Genomic DNA, 26,085 nt, shown 5'->3' on the forward strand with positions numbered 1-26,085 from the left:
TACCTATTACACAGATGTTATATTCCGTAAAGTTGACCTCTGTGTGAAAAATTACTATAAATTGTTCAAGAGCAAGGTAGCATTGTCTGTTTTTATAAAGAGTATGAATATTAATAAGAATAACGTGGTCATCAGGTGCCACCAGGTAAGTCCATGTGTTTACAAAAGGAACCCACTCTATATTTTCACTCAGCTGTGATGTCTCTATGTAGCCTGTAAAATGTAAATTGTAATGAAACTTATAAATATCCGTATTCAAATGGAATACTCTCCGAAAAAACCAAAAGTTCCCTAAAATAACAAGAGTTTTTGTTCCGGAGTAAACCCAAGCTGGTAAGTGAAACAAAGCATCTTATTTGACTTAAGGCATTGTAATCCTATCATCTAGGAGTCTTCTTGTGCATCCTTTAGGTTTGGGTCTGACATTTTTTTAAATATTTTAGTTTCCTAGATACTGAAAGAAATCCACACCTTTTAAAACATACAATTATTCTTCAGAACCTTATTACTCTGTGACTTTTATTGGCACTTCCGAGATAAAGAAATACATATTTACTTATTAGATAATAATATTCTGATTATGCTATGTTCAAAAGAAGAATTTGGAAGTAGCTGTAAAAAAAGATTAAAATATCAAACATTATTAAGTCGTTATGTAGAGGACAAGCAAATCTGGTGTAATGACAATTTCAAATTCATTTAGATGTATTACCTTTAGTCGTAGAGGTAAAATTAGTAACAAGTTTTGGCCGACTAGCTTCTGGGACTGCCGTGAAGTTTAGGCCGAGGTTATAAGAGTATCGGTTACTGATATCCAGCTGAAACCTGACGATACTGGAGTATGTGATAAATTCATTTGGGAACATACTGACAACTTTATTAAGTATAAATCTGTCTTCCGCATCGAATAGCATAATGCTAGAAGTGTCTCCATATTGAGAGCTTATAATCACATGAGCCACCATTCCCGGAGAAACTTCCAGCTCGATGTTGCAAGATAGAAAAGTGGAGTGTAGTTGAGAGTCAGTGACAGGACTATAAACAATCTGTATGGTGCCTGTGTTCCCCCTCACTCTATAGGTTTGCCAGCTCTTGCCAAGGTCTTGAAGATGAAATACCAAATGAACTGAATGAAAACCTTCAACTTGATCGTCAGATGTGTTCACAGCAGCAGGTAGGTCGGTGTGTGTGACATTGTTCTCAAAACTGATTTTTTCTTCAGAAGAGTAATTGTCAGTATACGTGTCATCGATGTGATTAGTAGATTGGAAGGGAAAAGGGAGATAATCCTGTAGCACATTTTTGCCGGTAGTTTTATCTCCCCCTCTCTGATAGATGAGACCCTTTCTGTTTCGTTCAATGACTTCATTTTCAACGACGATAAAAAGTACAGAGAGCGTTACTAACATTACTGCCGCCATCTGTATTATCGTCTTTTTATTACTATTGGTACTATTCCTATATTTTGTTGTTGCTAATATTTGTAGTAGTACGAACTGACTACCATACACGCCTCAAAATGATGAGAATAATGCTGCAAGTATTGCTCACCGCAGGAGACCAGCAGACCAAGCTACATCTGTCTCTTGTGGACTTCACAGTCTGCCAGCCTCACCTCCAATTGATGACAAGATCGCTGCAATGTGATACCGATGTTTTCAAGGCCTTGCCCTACCTCACCTTTCTGAGTTATCAGCATCCTAACTACCAAATCGGTTTTTTTAACTTGCTTGTGCCGACCTCCTGCCAGTGTCACCCATGAGAAACTCTTCTTCTTTGACGCAAGGCTCTTCTCCTTTCTCTTCAGACTGTGTCCCTGAGGCTTTGAAACCCGATCGCAGGACCCACCTCTTAAAGAAATACCTTATACTTCAGGTAAGTGTTCCACACAGTCCTCAATTTCTTATCTTAGTCTATCACTTCACGTTTGTCATAGTGGGTCTGTTCGCTGTTACTTTTCCTTTAATAAAGCGTTGGTTCATTTGTAATCCCCTGCTTAACTCAGAAATTTGAATAAAGAAGCCATGTTAATTTCGGAAATATTCAATGAAATAAAACAGATATTAAAATTGTTTTGTCGTTTTTTTCTGTTAGTACAGTTACTCTAATCTCAGAAAAAAGGTCGATTTTGAGAAGTGAAGCGCTAGTGGTATATTTTAAAGAAACAAATGATGACATGTTCTCTAATACAAACAATCGTACTTACACTTTTAATTAGTTCCCTTTGATACTTTTGATATGTAAACAAAAACTGTTATCAGAGCGCCTAGTGTCCGATGGACATCACCTTTATTTGTGAGTTTACCTGACTTGATGTTACTTTACATTTCTTTTTCTTTACAGACGAAACTCTTGTTATCATTATAATTGGTTTTCACTAGTCTGTAAACACACTAAGTCTGTGTTTAAACATTAAGACAATAACAAAATGCAAGAACGGTAAAAATATTCTCAGCAGACTAACGACGATGCATCGACTTCGCCCCAAAGAACAGTCGTTTTAGATATTTTGTCAGCTCGTAATGATGTTACTTGTATGACGATCACTGACGATAATGTTCTCCACTTTACTCATAATATTTTTTGTACACTTTTTTTTAATCTCACTGCTCTCACCAAATAACAGTGACTAAACAGTCTTTTGAACACTCGTTCTATGAATAACAGTAATTTCTGAGATCACTTTGACTTTGCCAAATAACAGTTGTTCATAAGATATTTGTACACACACCTGACTAGACACAGAGCTCGACTGTCAACAGTCAGGTGAAAGCATCGCAGAGATGCTTTATAAAGCTTTTGTGTTAGAAAAAGTCTTTTGTTCTTTTATTGTCTTGATGGAGCAGTGGGGGGCCATGAGGACAGACTACTGTAGTGACGATCGAAGTAAGACTGCAGGCCTGTACTTTGCCAGCGAAAGATTTTTTAAGTAAATTACTCGTTTTCAAGTGTATATTTTTTCTGCTTTTAAAATGTTTTCACGTAAAAGTAGCGAGTTAACATCAAATAAAACTCCTTCCGTAAAGTGACTATTGTTATCTTGTGCTTATCTGAAAGTCCTACCTATTTCTGTTGTACAGCAGGGGACCCTAACTTAAGTATTTTCACCGTAAAACAAAATATTTTTATGTTACAGTTGCCAACTAGAGACTTTTGTACAATTGAAAGCAGAAACTTATTTTAGACCTCCTAAAACTTTATTTTCCTTTTTTTTTTTTTTTTTTTTCTTTTTCCAGATCTGTAGCAGGTTTGTTTCACATTAATCACATTATTTTTAAATAGTTCACAAAGAAAATCCAAGTTTCGTGCTATACTGAATTTGTTTTAGTGCACCAGACAGTAAAAACTATTTTTCGTAATTATTTGCTGTGCTTCTTAGAAATGTAAAATATTTATATAAGACTGCCTTTTTATTTGTTTCAATCTCTCCAGTCAACTAACAAGTTTTGCTTAAATCATAGAAACGCTGTGGGCATTGAGTTGTCTCAAAGTTTCTGGTTTGTAAAGAACACTTACCTGCAACTGTTACAGTAAAGTTCAGACAAAACCAAGAGGTCATGGCAGTTCGTAATGTAGTGTATCAGTCTCTATATACAGTCGGTGTTTGTCTATTACTTTGTAATATCACTTCACATCATCATTTCACATTACCACGTGACATTCTCACTTCATCACGTGTTCGTAAGCTCTCCATCTGGTGTGAGCTTCACGTGTCAGGCTCAACTCTACAAGTGCCAGAAGCTCGTAGGTAACGATGTCATGTGATCTTGTGTCTGACGCTGACGATAGAAACGATGCACGTGACGTCACTAGAACACCTCACCGCGTAACCAGCGTCCGATCGCGCAGTTAGTGACGTCACAATGTGGGAGTCGTCCTCCAGTAGTTTGTACATTCCTGAAGCATTTAGACCTCCGTCTTTATTACAGTATGTCTCGCCTACCCCACGCCAATCACACACACACACACACGAACAGCCACGTGAATGCAAAAATGTGAAGATGAACAAACACATGGACACGTGTATTTACATGTGCACGCATACTAACGCAATAACCTTCATTATAGTGTTTAACTTTACCAGAGAAGTGCAGCTTCGTCCCGAAGAAAAATTTCTGGAAGATGATGAGATAACTGCCAGCAGCCCTAAACACACTGGCGAAACGACCTGTGATTGACGAGCGCACGTGAGCAAAGTTCCGGTGTAATCACCTATCATGTGAAGAAGATGCACTTAGCCGGTTGGAAAGGTCGTCGGGTCAAGGTCAGATATACGCACTTCAGAATTTGTTAATCTTTTCTCTGGAAAGATGTTAATTATGACCACAGAATCACAAACCTGCTGTCTTTTATGTTTCTGAATGAGAGCAGAAGCCATGGGCGTGGGCAAGTGTTGTGTGTGCGTGCGCGTGACTGTGGGTGTCAACGGCTCATGGAGGTCACTTTTACTTTGATGTAACGGCCTTATTGAGGGGCTCCTTTTCTACAAATGTTGAAGGTGAAGAGCTCCAGGGAGAGACCAATAATTGTTAAATGATGCGTATGTCCTTGACATGACGGAATAAATCGTTTTATTCTATCTTCTTGTGTTCGACATAGGCTGTGTGTGTGTGTGTGCATCGACATAGTACGTTAATAAACATGCGAGAACAATATCTGAGTGATTTCATTTATTTTGTTGCTACTGGTTCGAATGTAGCAGGGTAGAAGAAGCTGCTCTCTTAATCTCTCTACAAGAACCAATGTAGAACTTCATGGGTTCCAAATCTTTTACTCATTTACGCCAGTCGATGGTTCTCGCTAAGGCAAATCCTCCACACCACACACTCGCACTCTCGATGAAACGTGCTCCCACCTCCTCGCTGTCCCCTCATGTTCTGTCCTCTGACCTCTTCACCCGACTTCACTCCAAACACATCCATGGCACCTATATCCTGTCGCTAGTCCACCCGCGATACTCTTTTCGGTCACGGAGTCGTCAGTAATGACCCGCCCACTGCCAGACTTTGTTCGTAACCAGCACGCTAGACAGACGTTCCTTATGTTTTCTAATGTAACCTACTTTTAGTTTCACATTGTCTCGGTTTTTGTTTTTTTTTTGGGCCCTCATTTATTCCTCGCTCGAGGGAATTTTTCAATAAAGCGGACTACTATGTTAGATTCCTCAACATCATTTTTCTTCATTTAACCACTCATTTGTAAACAACTGTATATTCAAGCAGTGATGTAGATCCTATAGCACTTGTCCTAATATTTACAATCTATGTTACCTTATTGAATGAAGTGTGGGTTTTGAGTGGATCTTTTATCTTCCTGCAGTCAGAAAGATGGCATTTAACATTATTTCACACCAAACACACCCTCTTCATCCCAAACTTCAGCTGTGGCCCTCGGGCATGCTCTACACAGTGCCACGTGCGCTAAAAACTGCCTACCAGAGGTTCTTCGTGCCAGCAGCCATCACCATCCTGAATAAGAGGCACAAGGACTCGTAGGACTGCCATACTACCTGGCATTCTCTTTAGGAGGTTTCATATGTATGTGAGAGAAGGTGTAGGTTTGAAAGTGTGTTGAATGTCTTGCTAGGGTATGTTTGGCAATTATGTGGTGTTATGCTCGTACTTTGTTATGCTCATATTATGTCTGTATATGTGGTTTGGCAGTCAATGTTAAGATAGTAACCAGCATCAGCGTCTTCCATTGGCACTGTGGCCAGCCTTGCCTTGTCTATCATGAGAAGCAGGCCACACCGGGCGGCCATGTTAAATGTGAGAATGCTGTATGAAAATATCAGATTTATTGTAAGGACTTGTAAGGAGGGCGATAAAACTTACGGTGCTTGTCATGTCATACTCTGTGTCACACTCAACACGGTGACAGTCTCTTCATAAGGATCCAGAGCATGTTTGCTGGCAGTCACTACGCCTTCCGGAGACTACCAGTCGAAGGTTATGCCCTTTGGCCTTGCATTACTCGTGAACGAATGACGTCTTGTGTCTGACGTTTTGTGTGCGTCACTTGTTCCACGTCACTTGAAGCAGAAAAAGACGTCATGTATAAGAGAAAAGCAGTCGCTCTAAAGTCTAAACAGTGAACGGGAAAACAACGATCTTCTCCGCCATCTTGTTCATGACTATCTCAGTGACATTCCTCAACATTTGTGCTTCTTCGATTCGATTCACCTACACATCTCTTTATCATCGTCATCTGCGGGGACTCATCGAGTTGTGTGTTGTAACATGTCGTGCGTATGCAAGGTAAGTGTACGTTTGTCTTATTACAGTCGGGTATTCCGATCCTGGAGCTAAAAAAACGAGATTTCACTTCCCCTGTCACAAAGCAGGTTACAAAGGTTACTGAATATTTTCTTCGTAAATAAAGGAGGTACAAGCCAATATCTGCTTTTATAGGAATACTAATCGTCCAAATGTTCTTTTTAACGAGTGGATTTTTACAAACAATAATAAGATCTATCTTTATGTAATAATTTACCCGCAGTCAAAATACCAGTAATAAGAAACTACAGTGGAACCTCGGTTAACGAACTTAATCCGTTCTGGAAAGCTGTTCGTTATCCGAAATGTTCGTTATCCGAAACAATTTTTTCCATAAGAAATAAAGGAAATAGATTTAATTCGTTCCCAGCCCCTGTTGACTCGCTAATATTTGAAAGTTACAGACTATATTACTATATAGGTATTTGTTTAATGAGAACAGTTATAGTGCAATATGAATGGAGTTAAATAAACATAAAAACATTAACGAAAACATTTAAACATCAGAAAACTTGCCGTTTTGACGGCGAGGGTGGAAGCAGGTGTGGGGAGGAAGGAGTGGAATTACTGCTTGTATTCCCCCTCCATGAGCACACGTGACATTATAAAATCGGGGTGACTTCCCTTTTCTGTAGCTTTGCGGTTAAAGTAAAAAAACTTGTCCACTGTCTGTTCCTTCTGACTTTTTTGTAAAACTCGTCGGTAATACGACATCACATATCCGACAGACGCATGCCACCTTCATACTTTGAAATCATTTCCTTTTTCAGTTCATTTGTTGGCCGCTTCCTTGTCATTACCTCACTACTATTAATTGCTCTTAATCTTCTTTGGAGCCATGATTGAGGATTATCTTATTAAAATAAAGCACAAAAATCACTAAATAAGAAGGATGCGCATAGATAAGAAACGACCGATCGTAACTGTGTCTCTAGCGCGAATGATGACATGCTGGTCGGTCACGTGTGGTTCACGTGGCTGTTCGTTATCCGAAATTTTGTTCGCTATCCGAGACAAATTTTTAACGAAATTTTTGTTCGTTAACCGAAATATTCGCTATCCGAGGCGTTCGCTAACCGAGGTTCCACTGTATATCTTTGATCAAGTCACCTGTAGTCAATTTTCACTAAAAATCTCTATTTTATTTTACTTCAATTTTAATTTTATTTGATTATTTTTATACACACACAAAAACACTCACAGACACATGAACACACACACAACTCACACACACACACAAAACTTAGAATAAACACACACACACACAACACACACACACACACACACACACACACACACACACACACACACACACACTCACACAAAACACACACACACACACAAATTTGAAGGTATACACTATGTACCAGTAAATAGTTTTCTGACGTGAATGTCTGGTGTGACTGTTACACCCAGTGTACCTGTCGCTGTCCTAACCTAGAAGAAGACATCTGCTGTTAGATGACACACATGACAGGTGGAATAAAGAAAAGGGGGAACAGTTTCACGCGTGATTTGTGCTGTAGGTCAGACCATGTCACACAGAAAAAAGACAAGGACTTCAAACACTCCCCTTCCCACTTCACTGCCTGGTAACATCATGTTGCTACTCTTAGACGATGACTGTTGTCACCTGCTGTGCTCTTTCTTTCTTTTACTCAAAAATACTTACATCACTGGGGAATGTAATAGATTAACTTACATGGTATCTGGAAGAAAGAGCAGTAAACTGTAATAAATGTTTTCAATACCATACTGTTTCTATTAATTAATAAGTAGAGACATATACATGTATGAATGCGTAAAGAGTAGAAGACAATGCTAGGGATGAAACAGGTGAAAGATATGTTAAGGTGTTAAGTTTCAAAACCTCATCTTCAAAATTTTATGTGAATGGCACGCTCTGGTTTACTACACACTAAGGTAGGAATAATATAGTAGACGCACCGAGATAAAGGGGAGACAGATGGAAGGGACGGTTTTATTGATATTTTATTAATATTTTATTTTGATTTTTGCAGTTAAGCCTAGTTTCTTGGTAAACAAAAGTGTTGCAATCTTTTTAAAATCATCGTCGTCGCCTTTTTGAATGAATCTATCGTGTACTCTCGTTTCTTTTCATATTTTTTCTCATATAACAGAAACAGACATGCAACGCTTCCTCTACAGATGGATAAAAGGAATATTACATAAATATAGCAATCATAACAGTTTTATTTTCCCGCTACAACATATTGTGGAAATTTAAGGTAATGCATGAAACAATAAGAAGCCTGCTAACATCCATAACACTGCGCTCCTTTTGTAAGTGTTACTGCAGCAAAATGAGTAAAACAAAGTCCATTAGCGCGATATTAGCAAGTTATCATAGTGAACACAGAAACTTTATAAACAAAAACTCTACAATTGTTATACGTGGAAAGGGTTGTGTTAGCTCAGACCATATGGACACCTATTCCGCTAACTTACTCTAGAGAGACAGTTTTATTAAAGTCATGACATTCTAAACTGTCAAACACATTTACCCTTCACAAACGTGGCAACATTCTCAGATTAGTCATGCCATTCACTGACTAAATTGTACAGGTGACATTTTCTTCCTTTGTCAATGGCCTCAACATCTCATGCAAGTGAGATAATCTTCTCCTCCTGTTAATATAATTTCCGGTTTTATTCCTATTAAACTCTTTCAAGCTCATAAAGTTTCACAAGTTCTGGTGTTTATGGACAATTGACTTTTACATGCATTGACAAACTTTAACAATAATTATTACTCATAATAAGCTTCTCAAAGACTGGGTGAGTGAGTCAGCCAGCCACCGAGCGAATCAGTGAACGTTTTCATGTAAGTTATTTTTTTTACATCCTCTAGTAACTGAATCATTTGCAGTGAAATACAAAAAAAAAAAAAAAAATAAAATAATAAAAAAACAAACAAACAAACAAAAAAATACATAAAAAAAAGCGAGAGAGCACAGCAGGTTACAACAACCATCGACCAAGACTAGGAACGTGAAGGTACCGAGCAAATCTGGGCAAGATAACTGCTTGAAGTCTTTGTCGGGGTTTGTTTATTGTTTGCAACGGTCCGACCAATAAAAGGACACGTGCCAATGTGTAACAGCCCCATCTCGCCACTTTTCCCACCCCACCTCCGACTTGTGCCTCACCTGACAGCAGGTGTCTTTGTCATAAAATGCAGGTATGTCTAGTATTCGAGGTATATCTATCTGTCATTTTTTTTCCTGTGCTCCCACTGTCGTGTGTAGGTGACACTGTGCAGCTTATATATTGATTCGATATTTATTATCAAATTCTCTACGCGGACTGCGTTTACGCTTGGTCCGCATTTTGGAAACATATGACCGTTTGAAAACTGTCAATGTGGAGATGAGATTGAAAGAAAGAAAGTTCGGGAAAGGAAAGAAAAAAGCACTAAGAGAAAGACGGGAGGACCCTCATAAAACATTCTGGCCTCGAGAAACGTGTGGTCGTTAGCACCCCATCCCCACTCTTACCGCAACGACCTTAAAAGGGTTACAGGATGACCTTTACCTTTACCTATCTATAATCCGGATTGTTAGCGTAAATGGTTTGCAGAAAAGTAATATCTAGAAAAGTGCAAATACTGTATGTTTCAACCATCAAGTTAGTAAGAATACATACGGCATTCGTTGGGGTCATTGGGAGATTACAGATTCTTTATTCTGTCACACGTTATGGGGCTATTGAGATATTAAAAATATATCTATGTTCACACACATTCCTATGTTTATAAATAGAATATTTTATTTACATACAAACACTCACTAGTAGTTTTATAACAGCAAAGAAAAAAAGCAACAACAAAATAAAAAAGAAAAAGGAAACCCAATTAATTTTTTCCATGTTCACTCATTCTTTCCTTCTCCCAGCCTCCTGGCGTATATCTGGATATATAGTCAAGTAAATTATATAAACACATGTAAACAAAGGATGCACATGCTTTTGTTCTCTCTCTCCCCCCCCACCCCCTCATTCACACACACACTGTCTTTTACATGAATTTTGTGTTCTTTACTATTTCTTTACCCACCCAAGGAGCACTGTACATGTTAACACATTTTCATTTATCCCAATATTCAGTAACTCACAACTTCACATACAGACATATGTTATCAATTCATCTGATTCCCCATGCTTAGTAAAATATTCTCGAATCAAGCAAATCTGCTGAGGGTATTTTTATTTGTTGATGTTATTTATGACTGGAATTCATAACCATTTGGGTTTTTAAAAAAGGAAAGTGGTAAATATTTTTTACGCCTTTATTGAATTTTTAACAGTTAAATCGATAATGCTATTCTCCACCAATGTCATTAGTGTCACTAAGTCCACAAAACCAATTATTTCTAAGGGTATCTGTTTGCCTACATTTATTCACTGGAAATTGGTTATTCAATGGCATAGATTTTCTGAAAGGGAGATAATCATGGAGGGTAAGTATATTTAAGTGGGGTTCTGTTAAAAAAGTACTTTTAAATATTACCTAATTTTAATATACATGTATTTGGAATCTAATTCTCCTATCCAGTTCTGGATATACTGACCCTCAACGGACCTATCTACTTCATTTTTGAACCAGTCGCCAGATAGATTTATGTTTTTTCTTGTTTTATCCATATTCCACTGAGACCAAGACCTTGGGGTGGACTTGCTTACTGTGAAGATCATTATATAAAGTCTTAGCTGTTGTTTAACACAAACATCACTAACTCCTGATGCCCGTTTTTCACAACCATAAGCAAGCATTGGAATGACAATTCTGTCAAAAATACCAGGTGGTATATCTAATTGTGTTTGTTTACAGTTTTAGTAGGGTAAACATGGTTGTTGAGGCTCTGTCTTATAAGTGTTTTTTTGTGCCACAAAAAATTCGTTATTATAATATACTGTAAGGACAATATAAACATGGTCTCCTGTATCAAGTTTCTGACCATTATATATAAATGTTGGTTTCTTTCTTATTTTACCTCTAGGAAGTAAAACTACTTTAGTTTTGTGGGGGTTAATAGTCAGGTTCTACGTGTCATAGTATTTGTCTCATTGTTTCTAAAGCATTCTTTAGTTTTTCTGGGGTTTTGGGTAAAAAGACATTATCATCTGAATTTAGTAATAGAAATAATTTAAGGTCACATGAGTTATTTGAGGGATTAATTTGTTTATTTGGTAAAAGAATGGCTGCTTCTGGGAGAACACTCACAGAGTTTACTAAGAGATTTCTTTTTAGGTCGTTGAGATTAGGTGCAAACAGAAAAGGAGATAGGTCTTTACTTTCCTGACACTTTGGCTACTTTTAAAAAAACTTTGATTGGTTTCCATTGATTGTAACAAAGGATATTGTCTTCATGTAGATATTCATGATTCTATGTATAAACCTCCTCTTAACCCTATTATCTAATAATTTTTCCCACAAATAGGTTCTATCTATTTAGTTGAAAGCTTTTTGATAGTCTACAAAACGCAGAAGATTCGCTTCTTTTTTATTTAGTAAGATTTCAAGAATGCTTTGCAGGGTGACTAGGTGGTCAAGGGTCGATAGGCCCTGTCGGTACTACGGTACTTATTTGGATCACTTTTTTCCCTTTGTTTTTAAAAACTGGTGTTATAATACCTGCTGCCCATTCTGTGGGGGCGTGACCTGTTGCTAGTATGGGGTTAAGCCGGCAGGATCACCCAGAATGGTTGAAAAAAATTTTTTTTCGATGACAGTAACTTAAGATGTGTCATTTATCATAAATCTTTTCTCTTTCAGAGGGTAAGTTAACTTTTGCCAGAGCTATGTAGTTTTTTAGATAATTGCATCTACACAGGGTAGGGTGGCATGTCAGAATGCTCCAAAATGGAAAAATAACATTCTGTCACCTGCAACATGACACACAAATAATAACAGCTCCCAATATAACTTCTAAATAATAATTACTCCCTACTTCCGTGCACTTCCGCCAAGTTGAAGAGCATGGCTTTGTGAATGTTTTTAGTTACATTTTAATTAAACTTTGGACCGATTATTGTGGCTACAGTTGTGACACTGTAACTATGGCTAATGATCTGTGTGCCAAACTTTAGCGAAAACCTACGTTAGTGCTGACTGTCTTCCAGTTATTTTCCACATTTGTTAACAGATTTTCTTGAACCTTTGCACATATACTCCCAGATGGAGTGGCTCTGGTATGAACTAAAATCTCATGCCTATGTTTAATACTTTCTGAGATATAAGGGCACAAAAGCTGTATTTTTGACAAATTTTAACACTTTTTAAATCTTACATCACAGACAACCAGATACACTAGAATAATGACTCTAGTTCAGCTACACGTCTTCTCCAAATGTAGAAAAAGTATTTTAGCTCAGTCTCTGATATTGGTCTAGACCAGTTCTGAAGTGTAGGCTAATTTTATTAGTGTTGCGAGGGCATATTTTTCATTTATTTAATTTTTTAAGCCCTTTCCTCATTCCAGAAACCATCAAGATGTCAGTATCTTAAAAATACAACACCTTAACCACATTCTGACCAAATTTTATGTTTATACATTAATTAGTTGGTCCATGTCACTCAGAACAAATTTGGTACACAGTTTTGGGTGATCCTGCCGCCTTAAAGAGGGTTGTTTATAGTCAGACTCTTTGGTTGTGAGCATTCAAAAAATATTCGATTGTCATTTCCACAAGGTTTCCTTCCTTTAAGCTTTTTCAGGCTATAGTTAAACTCCTTTTCAGATACTTCAGTTTTGAGACAGTTCTTGCTAGTTTTAGTTGTGTTTACTTGTAGATCAGTGTGAAATGTATCATTACAGGAATGGTTTATCTCCCTCAAGTGTTCTACGAATTCATTGCAGATTGGAATGTTCTTCTTACTTTAATCATTATTATTTTTATATTGGAGATTAATTAACCACGACTTCATTATCATAGGTTACATGCATATTTAATTTTTCAGAAAAAAACCCCAAAAAAGACCTTCGATGTCATGTTCTGGATATTAATCTTATTCCAGCCTAAGGTAGTTGGTCCCCTTTGATAATAGAAATATTTGTATCCTTTTCTGTTAGCGACAGAGAGTGTACAAATCACAAACGGTGTTTGCAACTGCAGAGAGCAATCATATTTCCTCTGCTTGTATCTATTGTGGACCACGTGATTACTTTCCTCATGATTTGTTTAGTTTGTAAATGTAGATTATCTTACGGTGGATGGCGTCAAGCGGCATATTTTCGACGATGAACGCAGGAAAAATAAAAATATAGCAAAATAAAGGTATTCTCGTGACCTACGGTCCTTGGGGTCAGTGTCTACACCTCGCTGGCGAGATACGTGTGCGTCTCAAAGTTATCGAATCTCGCAGTGTGTGTGTGTGTGTGCAAATCTTAATCGTCATCTGCTTACTCCCCCTACACTAGCATGTATATATATGATAAGTATACATGGGAAATAAATTAATCCGATATATGCTTTTGATATTTATAATGACTAGATATAAATAAAGATAACAGAGTTTTCTTATTTTTCATGGACAGCAGTTTTATACTATTCTTACTTATTAACATATGTTTCGCCTAATTGTGTACTTGTAACCTTACTAATTTATATATATATAAAGGCATAAATAATCCTTATGTGTGTTAGGTAAAATTATGACCATTAAATAAAGATTAACAAAAGGCTAAAGAGATTCAACTCTTCCTGTTCTGCTCCCGTTTTTCTTTGATGTAACAGGTTTCACTGCTCTTACAAAACAGTTGTGGCCTTAAGCAAGGTCAACAAACCATGTCTTATCATAATCATTAACCCGAATTTTCTTTGTGACAGGAGGCACAATAACAAGTCAAAGAAAAAGAATATCTGAGTAAAAAGTTCGTCTACCCAAGTGGTGACAAGCAGCTCGTGCGTCGACTTCTACTTGTCGACTTTTATCAGTCATCAGCGATAACACACAAAGAATATTTTTCTGTCAAATTTATATTTCACGGTCTCGGCGATGTCTTACCAATCGAAATGTGGTGTAACTGAATAAAAGGTCGCCTGTTAGTGACAAAGACGAACATTGTGAGAGATTTGATATTTGTTAGACTTTCTGTGTAAAGCTAGAACAGTAACGAGCTTGCTACGACAAGTCAGTTGTTTTATTAACTACATTTTTTGTTGTTTCTTCCAATATTTTTCTTAGTTCTTCACGGGATAAACGTTTTGCCAAAAGCAATGTTTTGATGACGTCAAGAGCATCGTTATTTTTCATAACAAATTTTGCATTTCCTGCACCTGGGTGTCCACTAATACATTGAAGCTGACCAATGATACGCTTTCTTCTTTCTTCTTCTCTTCTACGGCGTCGCCGCTCCAGGTAGATGTTGATGGTGTACAAGAACGGGTTGACGGCGGCGTTAGTAGGAAGAACAAAAATAACGATCCCCACATTAAGCTCTCCGGGAATGGGGACATCGTACGATGCTAGGATACCCGCCAAACCGACAGGAAACCAACACAAGAAATCCGACATCACAACTGTTATCAAACGTCTAGCGATAATAAATTCTTTGATTGTTTTAGATGTATTTGATGCGGAAATAGATGTGGCGCGAACAGACCAGTAAATAAAAATCTGACCAATCAATATGAGAATAAAGAATACAAAGTTTAAAATAATAATAACAGCAAAGGAATATACGCGACCTGGATACTGAACCCTGGAGGTAGGAAGTGGAGCACATATACTTGTCTGACTGTAAAACTGCCAGTGTGACGTCATCGGCAGTAGAGGCACAACCGCCATGGCCACACCTGTCAGCCACGACAATGCGCATGCGCACTGCGATGAACGTTTGCCAAAGTGCACCTGGCTGAAAGGAAACCGAAGAACAAGGAAGCGGTCAAGTGTAATGAGAAAGATGATATAAATCGAAACTTCACATGACAATAAAGACGTAAAACCTGCCAGTTTGCACAAACTGCTGTTTCTCCATCCGACATCCTCCCATACATATGATCCTCTGTACCTGGAGTCGGCGATACCGATGATTAAAAGGTAGACACCCATCAGAAAGTCCGCTACACACAGGTTGGTGACGAACACATCATACCCGACGTTACCTGTTGTTTTATGGAAAAACAAACGGTACAGCAAGGTGCTAAAGTTGCCAAGTAAAGCAAGCGAGGCCAGGATGGCGAGTCCAACTCTGTACAGGTTGGAGCGCAGCAGATCGTCACAAGACGACACTTCATCGGAGGGAGCGTGACAGTTGAGCACGTTGAACCTTTGGGGTAGTATGGCCGGACAGCACAGCTTGTAGTTGTCAGCAAAGATCTTCTCTAATTTCTTTAAAGACTGAAACATTTCTCTCGGAAATATAGTTACAGGGCAAAATCTCAGATCCAAGATACTCAAACTGTCCATTGCTCCAAAGCCATGTCCTGTCACGTGATCTAAATGGCTGCCAGAGAGATTCAACGTTGTCAGTGCTGAGAAAGAGAAGATGCTGAAGTTTATAGTTGGAAGAAAGACATCAGAAAGATCAAGAATTTTTAAGAATGATGTTCGCTTAATGTTAACGAAAGACAAAACTGTTATTGGGTTACAGCTGAGCTTCACCAAATGTAAATTTTTAAAACTATCAAAGTTTCTGCTACTAATGTGAGTTAGTTGATTGTTGCTGACATCCAGAGTGCGGAGATTGGGCAAAGTCACTTCGTGTAATTCGGTCAGATTACACCCGACTAGAACTAGATGAACAAGATATAAACTGTTTACCAGGTGACCAAGGTTCATCAGCGTACCACTGCCATCAAGATATCGAAGGTTAGGGTAGCTAGCAGCATGGACGATACCTGAGCAAACAAAAGCCCAGCCGTGACAGACACAGTTGTGTGGACATGTTTCATTGCACAATATTTCATCATCACGTAGTGGACAATGGTAGATCCCGTCACACACGTGACTCTCGTGAACACACACCTGAGAGGCGCGGCAGCGGTAGAAGCCTGGACACGTGTACCTGTCACATGCCGCCTCGTCTTCGTGACCAGGACAGTCGTTGACACCGTTACATCGGAGGTAGACAGGCAGACACACCTGCTCAAGACTCACACAGGTAAAGTGGGAATCAGGACAGGAAAAAATGGTCGAGGAATTGTATTCGTCTTTCTTGTAGGGTGAAAACATAAACATTCCTCTTGCATTGAGATCCATTATCAAGGGGAGTTTTATGTGTAGATTGTCTTTACTGTACTCGATATCTGTTTCACACCGGTTCTCGTCGGCACTGTCGTCACAGTCCACTTGACCATTACAGCGCTCCCACTGTTGTACACACTGTAGTCACAAATGATAACTTATGATGTAGTATTTATCTCATCGAGGTGGGTAACTTTTTTTTCCAAATGTTGTGAAATGTTTAGTGAGGTGATAAGTAAAAGAACAATAAGTAGTGACACGTGATCAGTGTGTTCAAAAAGGTACAGGAGTTATTTTTAATGAAAAGCAAAGACAAACAAACCCTTTTGCCTGCGCATCGAAAAGGAGACAGTATATCGCAGGGTGGAAAGTCACAGAAGTCCTCGTCACTTCTATCGATGCAGTCAGCTCGATGATCACAGACCAGGGTGTAGGGGACACTCTGATGTCCAACGACACATTGAAAGGGAGGTGGCAGTAAAGTCAGTGGTGCAGGACAGGAGTCTGTGGAATCGTCTGTTCCACCCCAGCATCTAGAGGCCTTGTCACACGCCAGAAACACGTGTGTGAAGTGATGATCGGGACACCGTATGTAGCCTGACTGTTAAACAAAGACATTAGTGCTGAGACACTGGGCATAGATGATCACAGAATAGTGGAGGCTAGAATTCTATTCAAACATGTTTTTGTTCCAAAGGTAACTTACACTTTAAAGAAAGCTTTTACAAAATCAGTTAATGAAGAAAGCCGTTAATTACAAAATTTTAATAACGCTACCTTGACGAGGCGAGATGAGGTTACTGTTGTTTGGATCTCTGGCAGTTCTGCTTCTTCATATGGCTTGTGTTGTCCGGAATTTCACATAAAAGACAGTTCACATAAGTTTTTTCCGCACAACCTTGGACAAAAAGTGACTGATCTCCTCTTGGGCGTAGTTGAAACACAGCAGACGTCTCTAGCCTAGTGCAAGCGTTTGAGGGAACATAAGATTTAAAATGTGACCTCAATTTAATGAAATGGGCCATCGTATCATCAGACCAAATCCAGCTGTTTTGATACCTGCCAGATAAAAATCAAAGGTATTTTTATATTTTCTCAATATTTCTTTACTCTATTAAGCTACATCATCCTCAAACTGGTCGATGGGGTCTAATTTCATTTTAAATGTGTTCTGTTTGCGCTCCCTGTTCTTTCCCTCTGCCATCTTTTCTCCCCTTTGTTTCTATGATTGTCTGACTGGGGATACCATAGAGCAGCGGTTCTCAACCTTTTACTTGTGACGCCCCACTGACGAACAAAGGTACGTCCGCGCGCCCCCCTTAGCCAGCAATGTAAGCTAATTTCACTAATATCGGTATAAGAAACTTGAAAAAATTGACCACCTTCGCGCCCCCCTTGTAAGCATGTCTTTACTGTACTCGTCATCACAGGTTGAGAACCGCTGCCGTAAAAGTCTCTTCCGGTCTAAACTATTTCTTTCTCTTTTTTGTTCTCGTTATTTTTTCTTTTGATTTATCGTTTGAAAGGCCACAAAACACATAGGGTTACAACAACAACACAGCACAAGCTGCCAGTACTTCCGAAGTGCAAGGTTATTACACATAAACAGTGAAAAACTTCCCTGATTGGAAAAATAAATTCAAGTCATAAATTTTCCAAAAATAGTAATTCGATGAACACAATTATATCTTAATTGCATTAAGCAAATGTTGAAACTGACTACTTTATTTTAGACCCGACCATGCATTTTTGGATGAATTTTTTTTTTCTGAAGTGGTATAAACAAGTCTTGTCTCAGGTATGACCATCTCTCACCTTTATTATTACTATCATTAGTAGTAGTAATAATAGTAGTAGTATTGGCAGTAGCAGTAGCATGTTATGGAGTGATTTCTGTTTGATAATAAAAACATAGAAAACAACGGATCATCAAATACTTACATCGCGGATATTGCAGGAGGAGCTGACCTCGCGCCGATGTAGAATGCATAGCATTTGTCAATCTCCATACACATCTCCATCACAGCGTCCCACACACGTCTTGTGGACAGACTTGCCAACTGTTCTCCTCTTTGCTGACACCAGTAACTGGCAAGATTCCATGATACTTCTTGCTCCTCTATACGAGAAAGTGAAAAGCAGCGGCCGCCAGCCTGCAATGTTCCCGGGCTGCACGTGCCGTCACCTGACCAGCATCCAGCTTCATCTTCGCCGCCCACACAGTTAGACACAAAGTTACACGGGAAGTGATGCTGCATGTCCTCCCATCGCACGGCCGAGCAGTTCCACCTGCCTTCAGACAGCTGAACAGGTAGTGCCGACACGTGGTGGAACGAGAACAGTATTCTGAAGGAACGCCGATGATATTTGGAAAAACTTTTGTATTGTACACGTACACCTCCGTGGTAAATAACTGGCTCAGTGTATTCGTTATTATCTAATAGACAGATCTTATATTCTGTAAAGTTGGCCTCTATGTGAAAAATTACTGAAAACAGTTTAGAGTCAAGGAAGCATTCTGTGTTTGTATCATAAGCATGAATGTTAATAAGAATAACGTGGTCATCAGGTGCCACCAGGTAAGTCCATGTGTTTACAAAAGGAATCGGCTTTATATTTTTACTCAGCTGTGATGTTTCTATGTAGCCTGTAAAGTGTAAATTGTAATGAAACATAAATATCCTTATTCAAATAGACCTCTCAACAACAAAAAAGTTTACTATTATAACAAGTTTTTCTTCCGGAATAAACCTAAGATGGTCAGTGAAACAAAGCATGCTACGTGACTTAAGGAATTGTAGTCCTTTAATCTCACAGTCTTCTTGTGCATCCTTTAGGTTGGCTCTGACACTTTTTTTTAATATTTTAGTTTCCTAGATAGTATTTTTTTTACTGGTATAAAAATAATATAATCAAGTGTATCAACGAAAGAATTCCACAGCTTTTAAAACGTGCAATCATTCTTCAGAACCTCATTATTCTGCGACTCTTATTGGAACTTCTGAGATAAAGAATATATTTCGATATTAGATAATATATTCTGATTATCATATGTCCAAAAGAAGAATTTTGAAGTAGCTGTAAAAATAATTAAACTAACAAACATTATAAAGTCGTTATGTAGAATTACAAATAAATGTGTTGTAATGACAATTTCAAATTCCTTTCGATGTATTACCTTTAGTCGTAGAGGTAAAATTAGTAACAAGCTTTACCCGACTAGCTTCTGGGACTGCCGTGAAGTTTAGGCCGAGGTTAAAAGCACATTGGTTACTGATATCCAGCTGAAACCTGACGATGTTGGAGTTGGTTATAAATTCATTTGGGAACCGACTTACATATTTATGAAGTATAAATCTGTTTTCCGCATCGTTACTTATATTCAGCTGAAGCCTTACGATACTGGAGTATGTGATAAATTCATTGGGGATCACACTGACATCTTCATTTTCCCCATCGAATAGCATAGTTATAGAAGTTTCTCCATAGTGAAAGCTTGTAATCACAAGAACATGAGCCACCATTCCCGGAGGAACTTCTAGCTCGATGTTGCAAGCTACAAAAGCGGAGTGTATTTCAGAGTCAGTGACTGGACTATAAACAATCTGTATGGTGCCTGTCTTCCCCCTCACTCTATAAGTTTGCCAGCTCTTGCCACAATCTTGAAGATGAAAGTTTAAATGAACTGAATGAAAACCTTCAACTTGATCATCAGATGTGTTCACAGCAGCAGGTAGGTCGGTGTGTGTGACATTGTTCTCAAAACTGATTTCTTCTAAAGAAGAGTAATTATCAGTATACGTGTCATCGATGTGACTGCTAGATTTGGGGGGAAAACGGGAGATAATCCTGTAGCACATTTTTGCTTGTAATATTATCTCCCCCTCTATCATAGAAGTAATCCGTTGTGTTTCGTTCAATGACTTCATTTTCAACGACGACAAAGAGTAAAGAGAGCGTTACTAACATTACTGCCGCCATCTGTATTATCGTCTTTTTATTACTACTGGTACGATTCCTATATTTTTGTTGTTGCTAATATTTGTAGTGATACTGACTACCGGACACGCTTCAAAATGATGAGAATAATGCTGCAAGTATTGCTAACCACAGGCGACCAGCAGACCAAGCTACATCTGTCTCTTGAGGACTTTACTGTCTGCCAGCCTCACCTCCCATTGATGACAAGATCGCTGCAGTGTGATAACCATGATTTCAAGGCCTTGCCCTACCTCACCTTTCTGAGTTACCAGCATCCTACCTACTAAATCTGTTTCTGTAACTTGCTTGTGCCGACCTCCTGCCAGTGTCACCCATGTGTCATGAGAAACTCTCCTTCTTTGACCCAAATGTATGGAAGGCTCTTGTCCTTTCTCTTCAGACTGTGTCCCTGAGGCTTTGAAACACGATCGCAGGAACCACCTCTTAAAGAAATACCTTATACTTCAGGTAAGTGTTCCACACAATCTCAGTTTCTTATCTTAGTCTCTCACTTCATGTTTGTCACGGTGGGTCTGTTTGCTGTTATTTGTCCTTTAATAAAGCGTTGGTTCATTTGTAGTCCCCTGCGCATTGAATCCACCACTAACAGGTAAGTGTTTTCTAAAAAAAATATATTAAATAATTAGTAGTGATGGTCGATGACTAAAACATATAGCGGATACACTGCACGTTTATGTGACATATTTTCCGAAAATCCAACTGTTACCACAGTAAACAATAGAAAGTAAAATAACTAAAGTAGCTTAAAGCAGAAATTTTGAACAAAGAAGCCATATTAATCTCCAAAATATTCACTGAAATATAACAGATATTAAAATTGTTTTGTTGTTTTTTTTTTTCTGTTAGTACAGTTACTCTAATCTGAGAAAAACGGTCGATTTTGAGATGTGAAGCGCTAGTTGCATATTTTTTTAAATAAATGACGACATGTTCTTTAATGCAAACAATCGTACTTACTCCTTTAATTAGCTTCCTTTTATACTTTTGATATGTAAACAAAAACTTTTATCAAAGCGCCTAGTTTCCGATGGACATCACCTGTATTTGTGAGGTTACGTGACTTGAACGTTACTTTACATTTGTTTTCTTTACAGACGAAACTCTTGCTATCATTATAATTGGTTTTCACTAGTCTGTAAACACACTAAGTCTGTGTTTAAACATTAAGACAACAAAATACAGGAACGGTAAAAAGATTCTTAGCAGGCTAACGTGTCGTCGTCCCAAAGAACAGTCGTTTTCAATATTTTGTCAGCTTGTAATGATATTACTTGAGTGACCATCACTGAAAATAATGTTCTATATTTTACTCATCATATTTTTTTCACACTTTTTTTAATCTCACTGCTCTCACCAAATAACAGTGACTAAACAGTCTTTTGAACACTCGTTCTATGAATAACAGTAATTTCTGAGATCACTTTGAATTTGCGGAATAACAGTTGTTCAAAAGATATTTGTACACACACCTGACTAGACACAGAGCTCGACTGTCAACAGCCAGGTGAAAGCACCGCAGTGATGCTTTATAAAGCTTTTGTGGTAGAAAAAGTCTTTTGTTCGTTTATTGTCTTGATGGAGCAGTGGGGGGCCATGAGGACAGACTACTGTAGTGACGATCAAAGTGAGACTGCAGGCCTGTACTTTGCCAGCGAAAGATTTGTTAAGTGAATTACTCGTTTTTCTTTCTTCTTTTAAAATGTTTTCACGTAAAAGTAGCGAGTTAACATCAAATAAAACTCCTTCCGTAAAGTGCCTATTGTTATTTTGTGCCTATCTGTAAGTCCTACCTATTTCTGTTGTACAGCAGGGGACCCTAACTTAAGTATTTTCACCGTAAAACAAAATATTTTTATGTTACAGTTGCAACTAGAGACTTTTGTACAATTGAAAGGAGAAACTGATCTTGGAGCTCCTAAAACTTTATTTCGTTTCTGTTTTTTTTTTTTTTGTTTTTTTTGTTTTGTTCTTGTTCCAGATCTGTAGCAGGTCTGTTTCACAGTAATTACATTATTTTTAAATAGTTCACCAAGAAGATTCAGGTTTCGTGCTATACTGAATTTGTTTTAGTGTACTAGACAGTAAAAACTATTTTTCGTAATTATCAGCTGTGCCTCTCAGTGATGTAAAATATTTATATAGGACTGGCTTTTAATTTTTTTTAATCTCTCCAGTCAACTAACAAGTTTTGCTTAAATCCTAGAAACGCTGTGGGCATTGAGTTGTCTCAAAGTTTCTGGTTTGTAAAGAACACTTACCTGCAGCTGTTACTGTAAAGTTCAGACAACCAAGAGGTCATTGCTGTTCGCATCTAGTGTTTGTATCAGAATCTATAGTCAATCAGTGTCTTTCCATTACTTCACATTATCACTCACATCAACATTTCACCTTAGTATCTCACATTTATCACTTCACCAGGCGTTCGTAAGCTCTCCATCCAGTGTAAGCTCCAAGTGTCAGGCTAAACACTGGGTCGCGTGTCGGCGATGGTGTTGTCGTCTGTGCTGTGCGTCCCGGCCTGTCGTTGGCTGAGAGCGCGGATATGGGGACAGTCCACGCGGCCCTTGTTATCCACCTCGCGAGTTGAAGAGCTCTGACCAGCGGCGCTTGTCGTCACGCGTCAGTTGCTCGCAGGTCTCTCCTTTTCGTGACCTTCCTTCCCCCCTTCTTCACTTTCTTTCTTCGCACACGCGCAGTCCTTCGGCGCGTGTTTCTGTCGTTCTGTACAGTCTTTATTCAGCAACGGACAGTGCCGGACTGTGGGACGGTGTTAGACCGGGGCCGTGATAGCCGGTATTTTTTCTCTCCGTCGGTCGACCTGTCACAAGTTGTTTGGGTGAGTAGAGGTCTATTCTTTTGGGTTCCACACTGTTCTAGTCTGTAGGGGCTCTTATCGGCGGATGGAAGTGCGAGTGAGGGTGAGGGGGAGATTTGTGCTTGCTAATGACTACGTTGAGATTTTTGAGCGTGTGGCATGTCAGGTTAGCATTTGTGAGAGCCGATTGTTGACTGAAAATTTGTGTGGGTTGTTCTCTCTACATACTTTTTCTTTTGTTTTGTTCTTTTTCTTTGTTTTGTTTGTTTTTGTTTTGTTTTTTGTGTTTTTGTTTTTTTTTTTTGTTTTTTTTTTCTTTGCGGCTTTGTTTTTGTCTTCGTTGTTGTCGCCTCTTCGTGTGCTTCTCGTTCTTCTGTCCGCTATCGTGTCAACTGTCCGTCCGTCCACAGGGCATACTCATCGTTTCATCAGCGCGTAACCACGTGACCCTCCTGTGCTCGGTTACGGCCAAGCCTTCTGTTGAGCCAGACATGTTAAAACTCTGGACAGCCAACTCAGGCACGGGAACAGATCACTTGAGTCGCGCATGCGCTGGACCACGGGTGGTATTCGTCTTTTCCGGCTTCGTTTTTCACAGTGTGTCGCAGGGCTACTGTCGCTATTATTTATAGATACCAGGCGGTAACTGTGCGATTCCAGGATTCCCTGCTTGCAAAGGTCGAATCAAACGTTTGTCATTTTTCCGCAGAAGAAGACTAGATAATAAAGACTGGGAAAAAGCTCGTCTGAGAGTTGTGAATCATTGTGATTCTAGCTTCAGCATCGAAAGAGCGACCACTTGCTCCAGACATTACATTGTTATATTGAAGGTCGACTTATGAGACTGTCATGAAAGAGTGGAGCAGGGCTGTAGTGTGTGTTTGCACATCTGTTTTACCCTAGAAATGACGTCACTTCTCTCTCTAGAGATTACGTCATCTATGCGGTTTACGTCATTTACGCGGATGCGGATGGGAGCTTAGGCTTGGGGTGGCTGTGATTGGTTGTGGTGTGTCAGGTGGCATGACTGGCCAATGGAACGTAGGTTTGGACAGAAAGATCTAGATGCAAGCTCAGCGTTTTGGCTAGAAACTTCTAGGGAGTGACATCAGCGTCTGGGTCTTTCGCATGCAACGTTTGTGGAGTAAAGTTGACTGAAGTCGGCTCAAAGCTGTCTAAAGTCTTTACTGCAACCCTGCCTGAGAAGTGTGTTCGACTTGGCTTAGAGGTGCGTTGACTCGCTTTGTAACAGAGTGTATAGCGCTTCAGTACCGGCAGCTGTTTGATGAAACCAGTAGAAGCTGAATCTGGGGAATGAGTGTCGGTCCCTGAGAGGTGCTGCAGTTGAATCGATGCGCAGACCCAGAGGCACGAAAGAGCCGGGGTGACACACGGCAAGAGCGCCACGAGTGAGTCTGTGGTAAACAAGACAGTGCCAGAGTCTGTGGTAAACAAGACAGTGCCAGAGTCTGTGTAAACAAGACAGTGCCAGAGTCTGTGTAAACAAGACAGTGCCAGAGTCTGTGGTAAACAAGACAGTGCCAGAGTCTGTGTAAACAAGACAGTGCCAGAGTCTGTGTAAACAAGACAGTGCCAGAGTCTGTGGTAAACAAGACAGTGCCAGAGTCTGTGGTAAACAAGACAGTGCCAGAGTCTGTGGTAAACAAGACAGTGCCAGAGTCTGTGTAAACAAGACAGTGCCAGAGTCTGTGGTAAACAAGACAGTGCCAGAGTCTGTGTAAACAAGACAGTGCCAGAGTCTGTGGTAAACAAGACAGTGCCAGAGTCGCTGTGCTGGAGACAGAGAAGCCGCTGCAATCGACAGGGTGACCCAATCAGTTCTGGGACGTCGAACAGAGGAGCCCTCCACGTGCACGTGACTTTTGGTGTAACGAGATAAGTGGCGAGCGTGTGTTGTGCGAAGTAGTGTGTTTGTGTGTGCGGTTAGATCAGACCTGGGCAAACGCCGGCCCGCGGGCCGGATCCGGCCCGCCTCCTGTCTCTGACCGGCCCGCCCGCTGGCCCGCCCGCCAGTATATATACTATGTATAGAGTATTGGGTAACACTGAGTTAACTATATTAGTCCGGCCCTCTAAGACCATCCCAGTTTCTCATGCGGCCCCTTGGGAAAATTAATTGCCCACCCCTGGGTTAGATTAAGGTTTGTTGAAACATTGACTCATTAGATATCTGGAATAGTTGAAAGAGAACAATTAGATTAACGGAACACCTAGATAACGACCATATGTTCATACTTTGAAACTGGTTCACTTTCTGTAATTTGTATGATGTACTTGGTAATAATTAATAATGTTCCTTTAATGCACTAATTGCCTTGAGTTTTCTTCCACTGGGGTTTTGCGTGCTTGGGGTCGCAAACTAACTAAAAGTGTTAATTAATAAGCAAATTTGTGTGGTAGTACGCGGAAAATGTCGACTTTGTTTGGTGGGGGTGTCGACAGTGTGTTAAGAGCCGGAGTGGCAGAATCATACACCTACCAGATTTACGGACTCCACCCCAGAGTTTACAACAGAGATAACTATAATAAAGTGTTGCAATCTTTTAAACATCGTTGCCGTCGGCTTTTTGAATGAATGAAATGGAAAAATAGGGATTACCTCCCTTTACCCGACACTCGTTTTGACTCGCTCTATCCATCTATTTTCATTTCTTTATTATCTACACTCTCAGCGTCTCTTATCTATGGTATACTCTTGTTCCTTATCATATTTTTCCTCACATAACAGAAACAGACATGCAACGCTTCCTCTACAGATGAAGAAA

At 39.3% G+C, this 26,085-nt stretch overlaps 1 protein-coding gene across 4 annotated transcripts in view; it reads right to left on the minus strand.

The window, feature by feature from the left end:
• LOC112555189 overlaps positions 1-20,239 on the minus strand; it is a 320,962-nt gene extending 300,723 nt beyond the window's left edge. For 2 of the 4 annotated variants that reach the window (XR_003097418.1, XM_025223461.1), the window contains exons 1-3: positions 19,661-20,239; positions 18,424-19,129; positions 17,260-17,541 (exon numbers count right to left, since the gene is read on the minus strand). Coding sequence is in view for 2 of the 4 variants with exons in the window: in XM_025223461.1 (XP_025079246.1) it covers positions 17,280-17,541; positions 18,424-19,129; positions 19,661-20,006 (1,314 nt within the window). In the remaining 2 variants the exon portion in view is untranslated. Of the gene's footprint in view, positions 1-16,295; positions 16,621-16,782; positions 17,084-17,259; positions 17,542-18,423; positions 19,130-19,660 lie in introns of those variants that run through there. The other 2 variants (XR_003097417.1, XM_025223460.1) reach the window with 2 other exon arrangements.
• Positions 20,240-26,085: the final 5,846 nt, after the last annotated feature.

Source organism: Pomacea canaliculata, linkage group LG14 (assembly GCF_003073045.1).
Source record: "Pomacea canaliculata isolate SZHN2017 linkage group LG14, ASM307304v1, whole genome shotgun sequence".
NCBI classification, from domain to species: domain Eukaryota; kingdom Metazoa; phylum Mollusca; class Gastropoda; order Architaenioglossa; family Ampullariidae; genus Pomacea; species Pomacea canaliculata.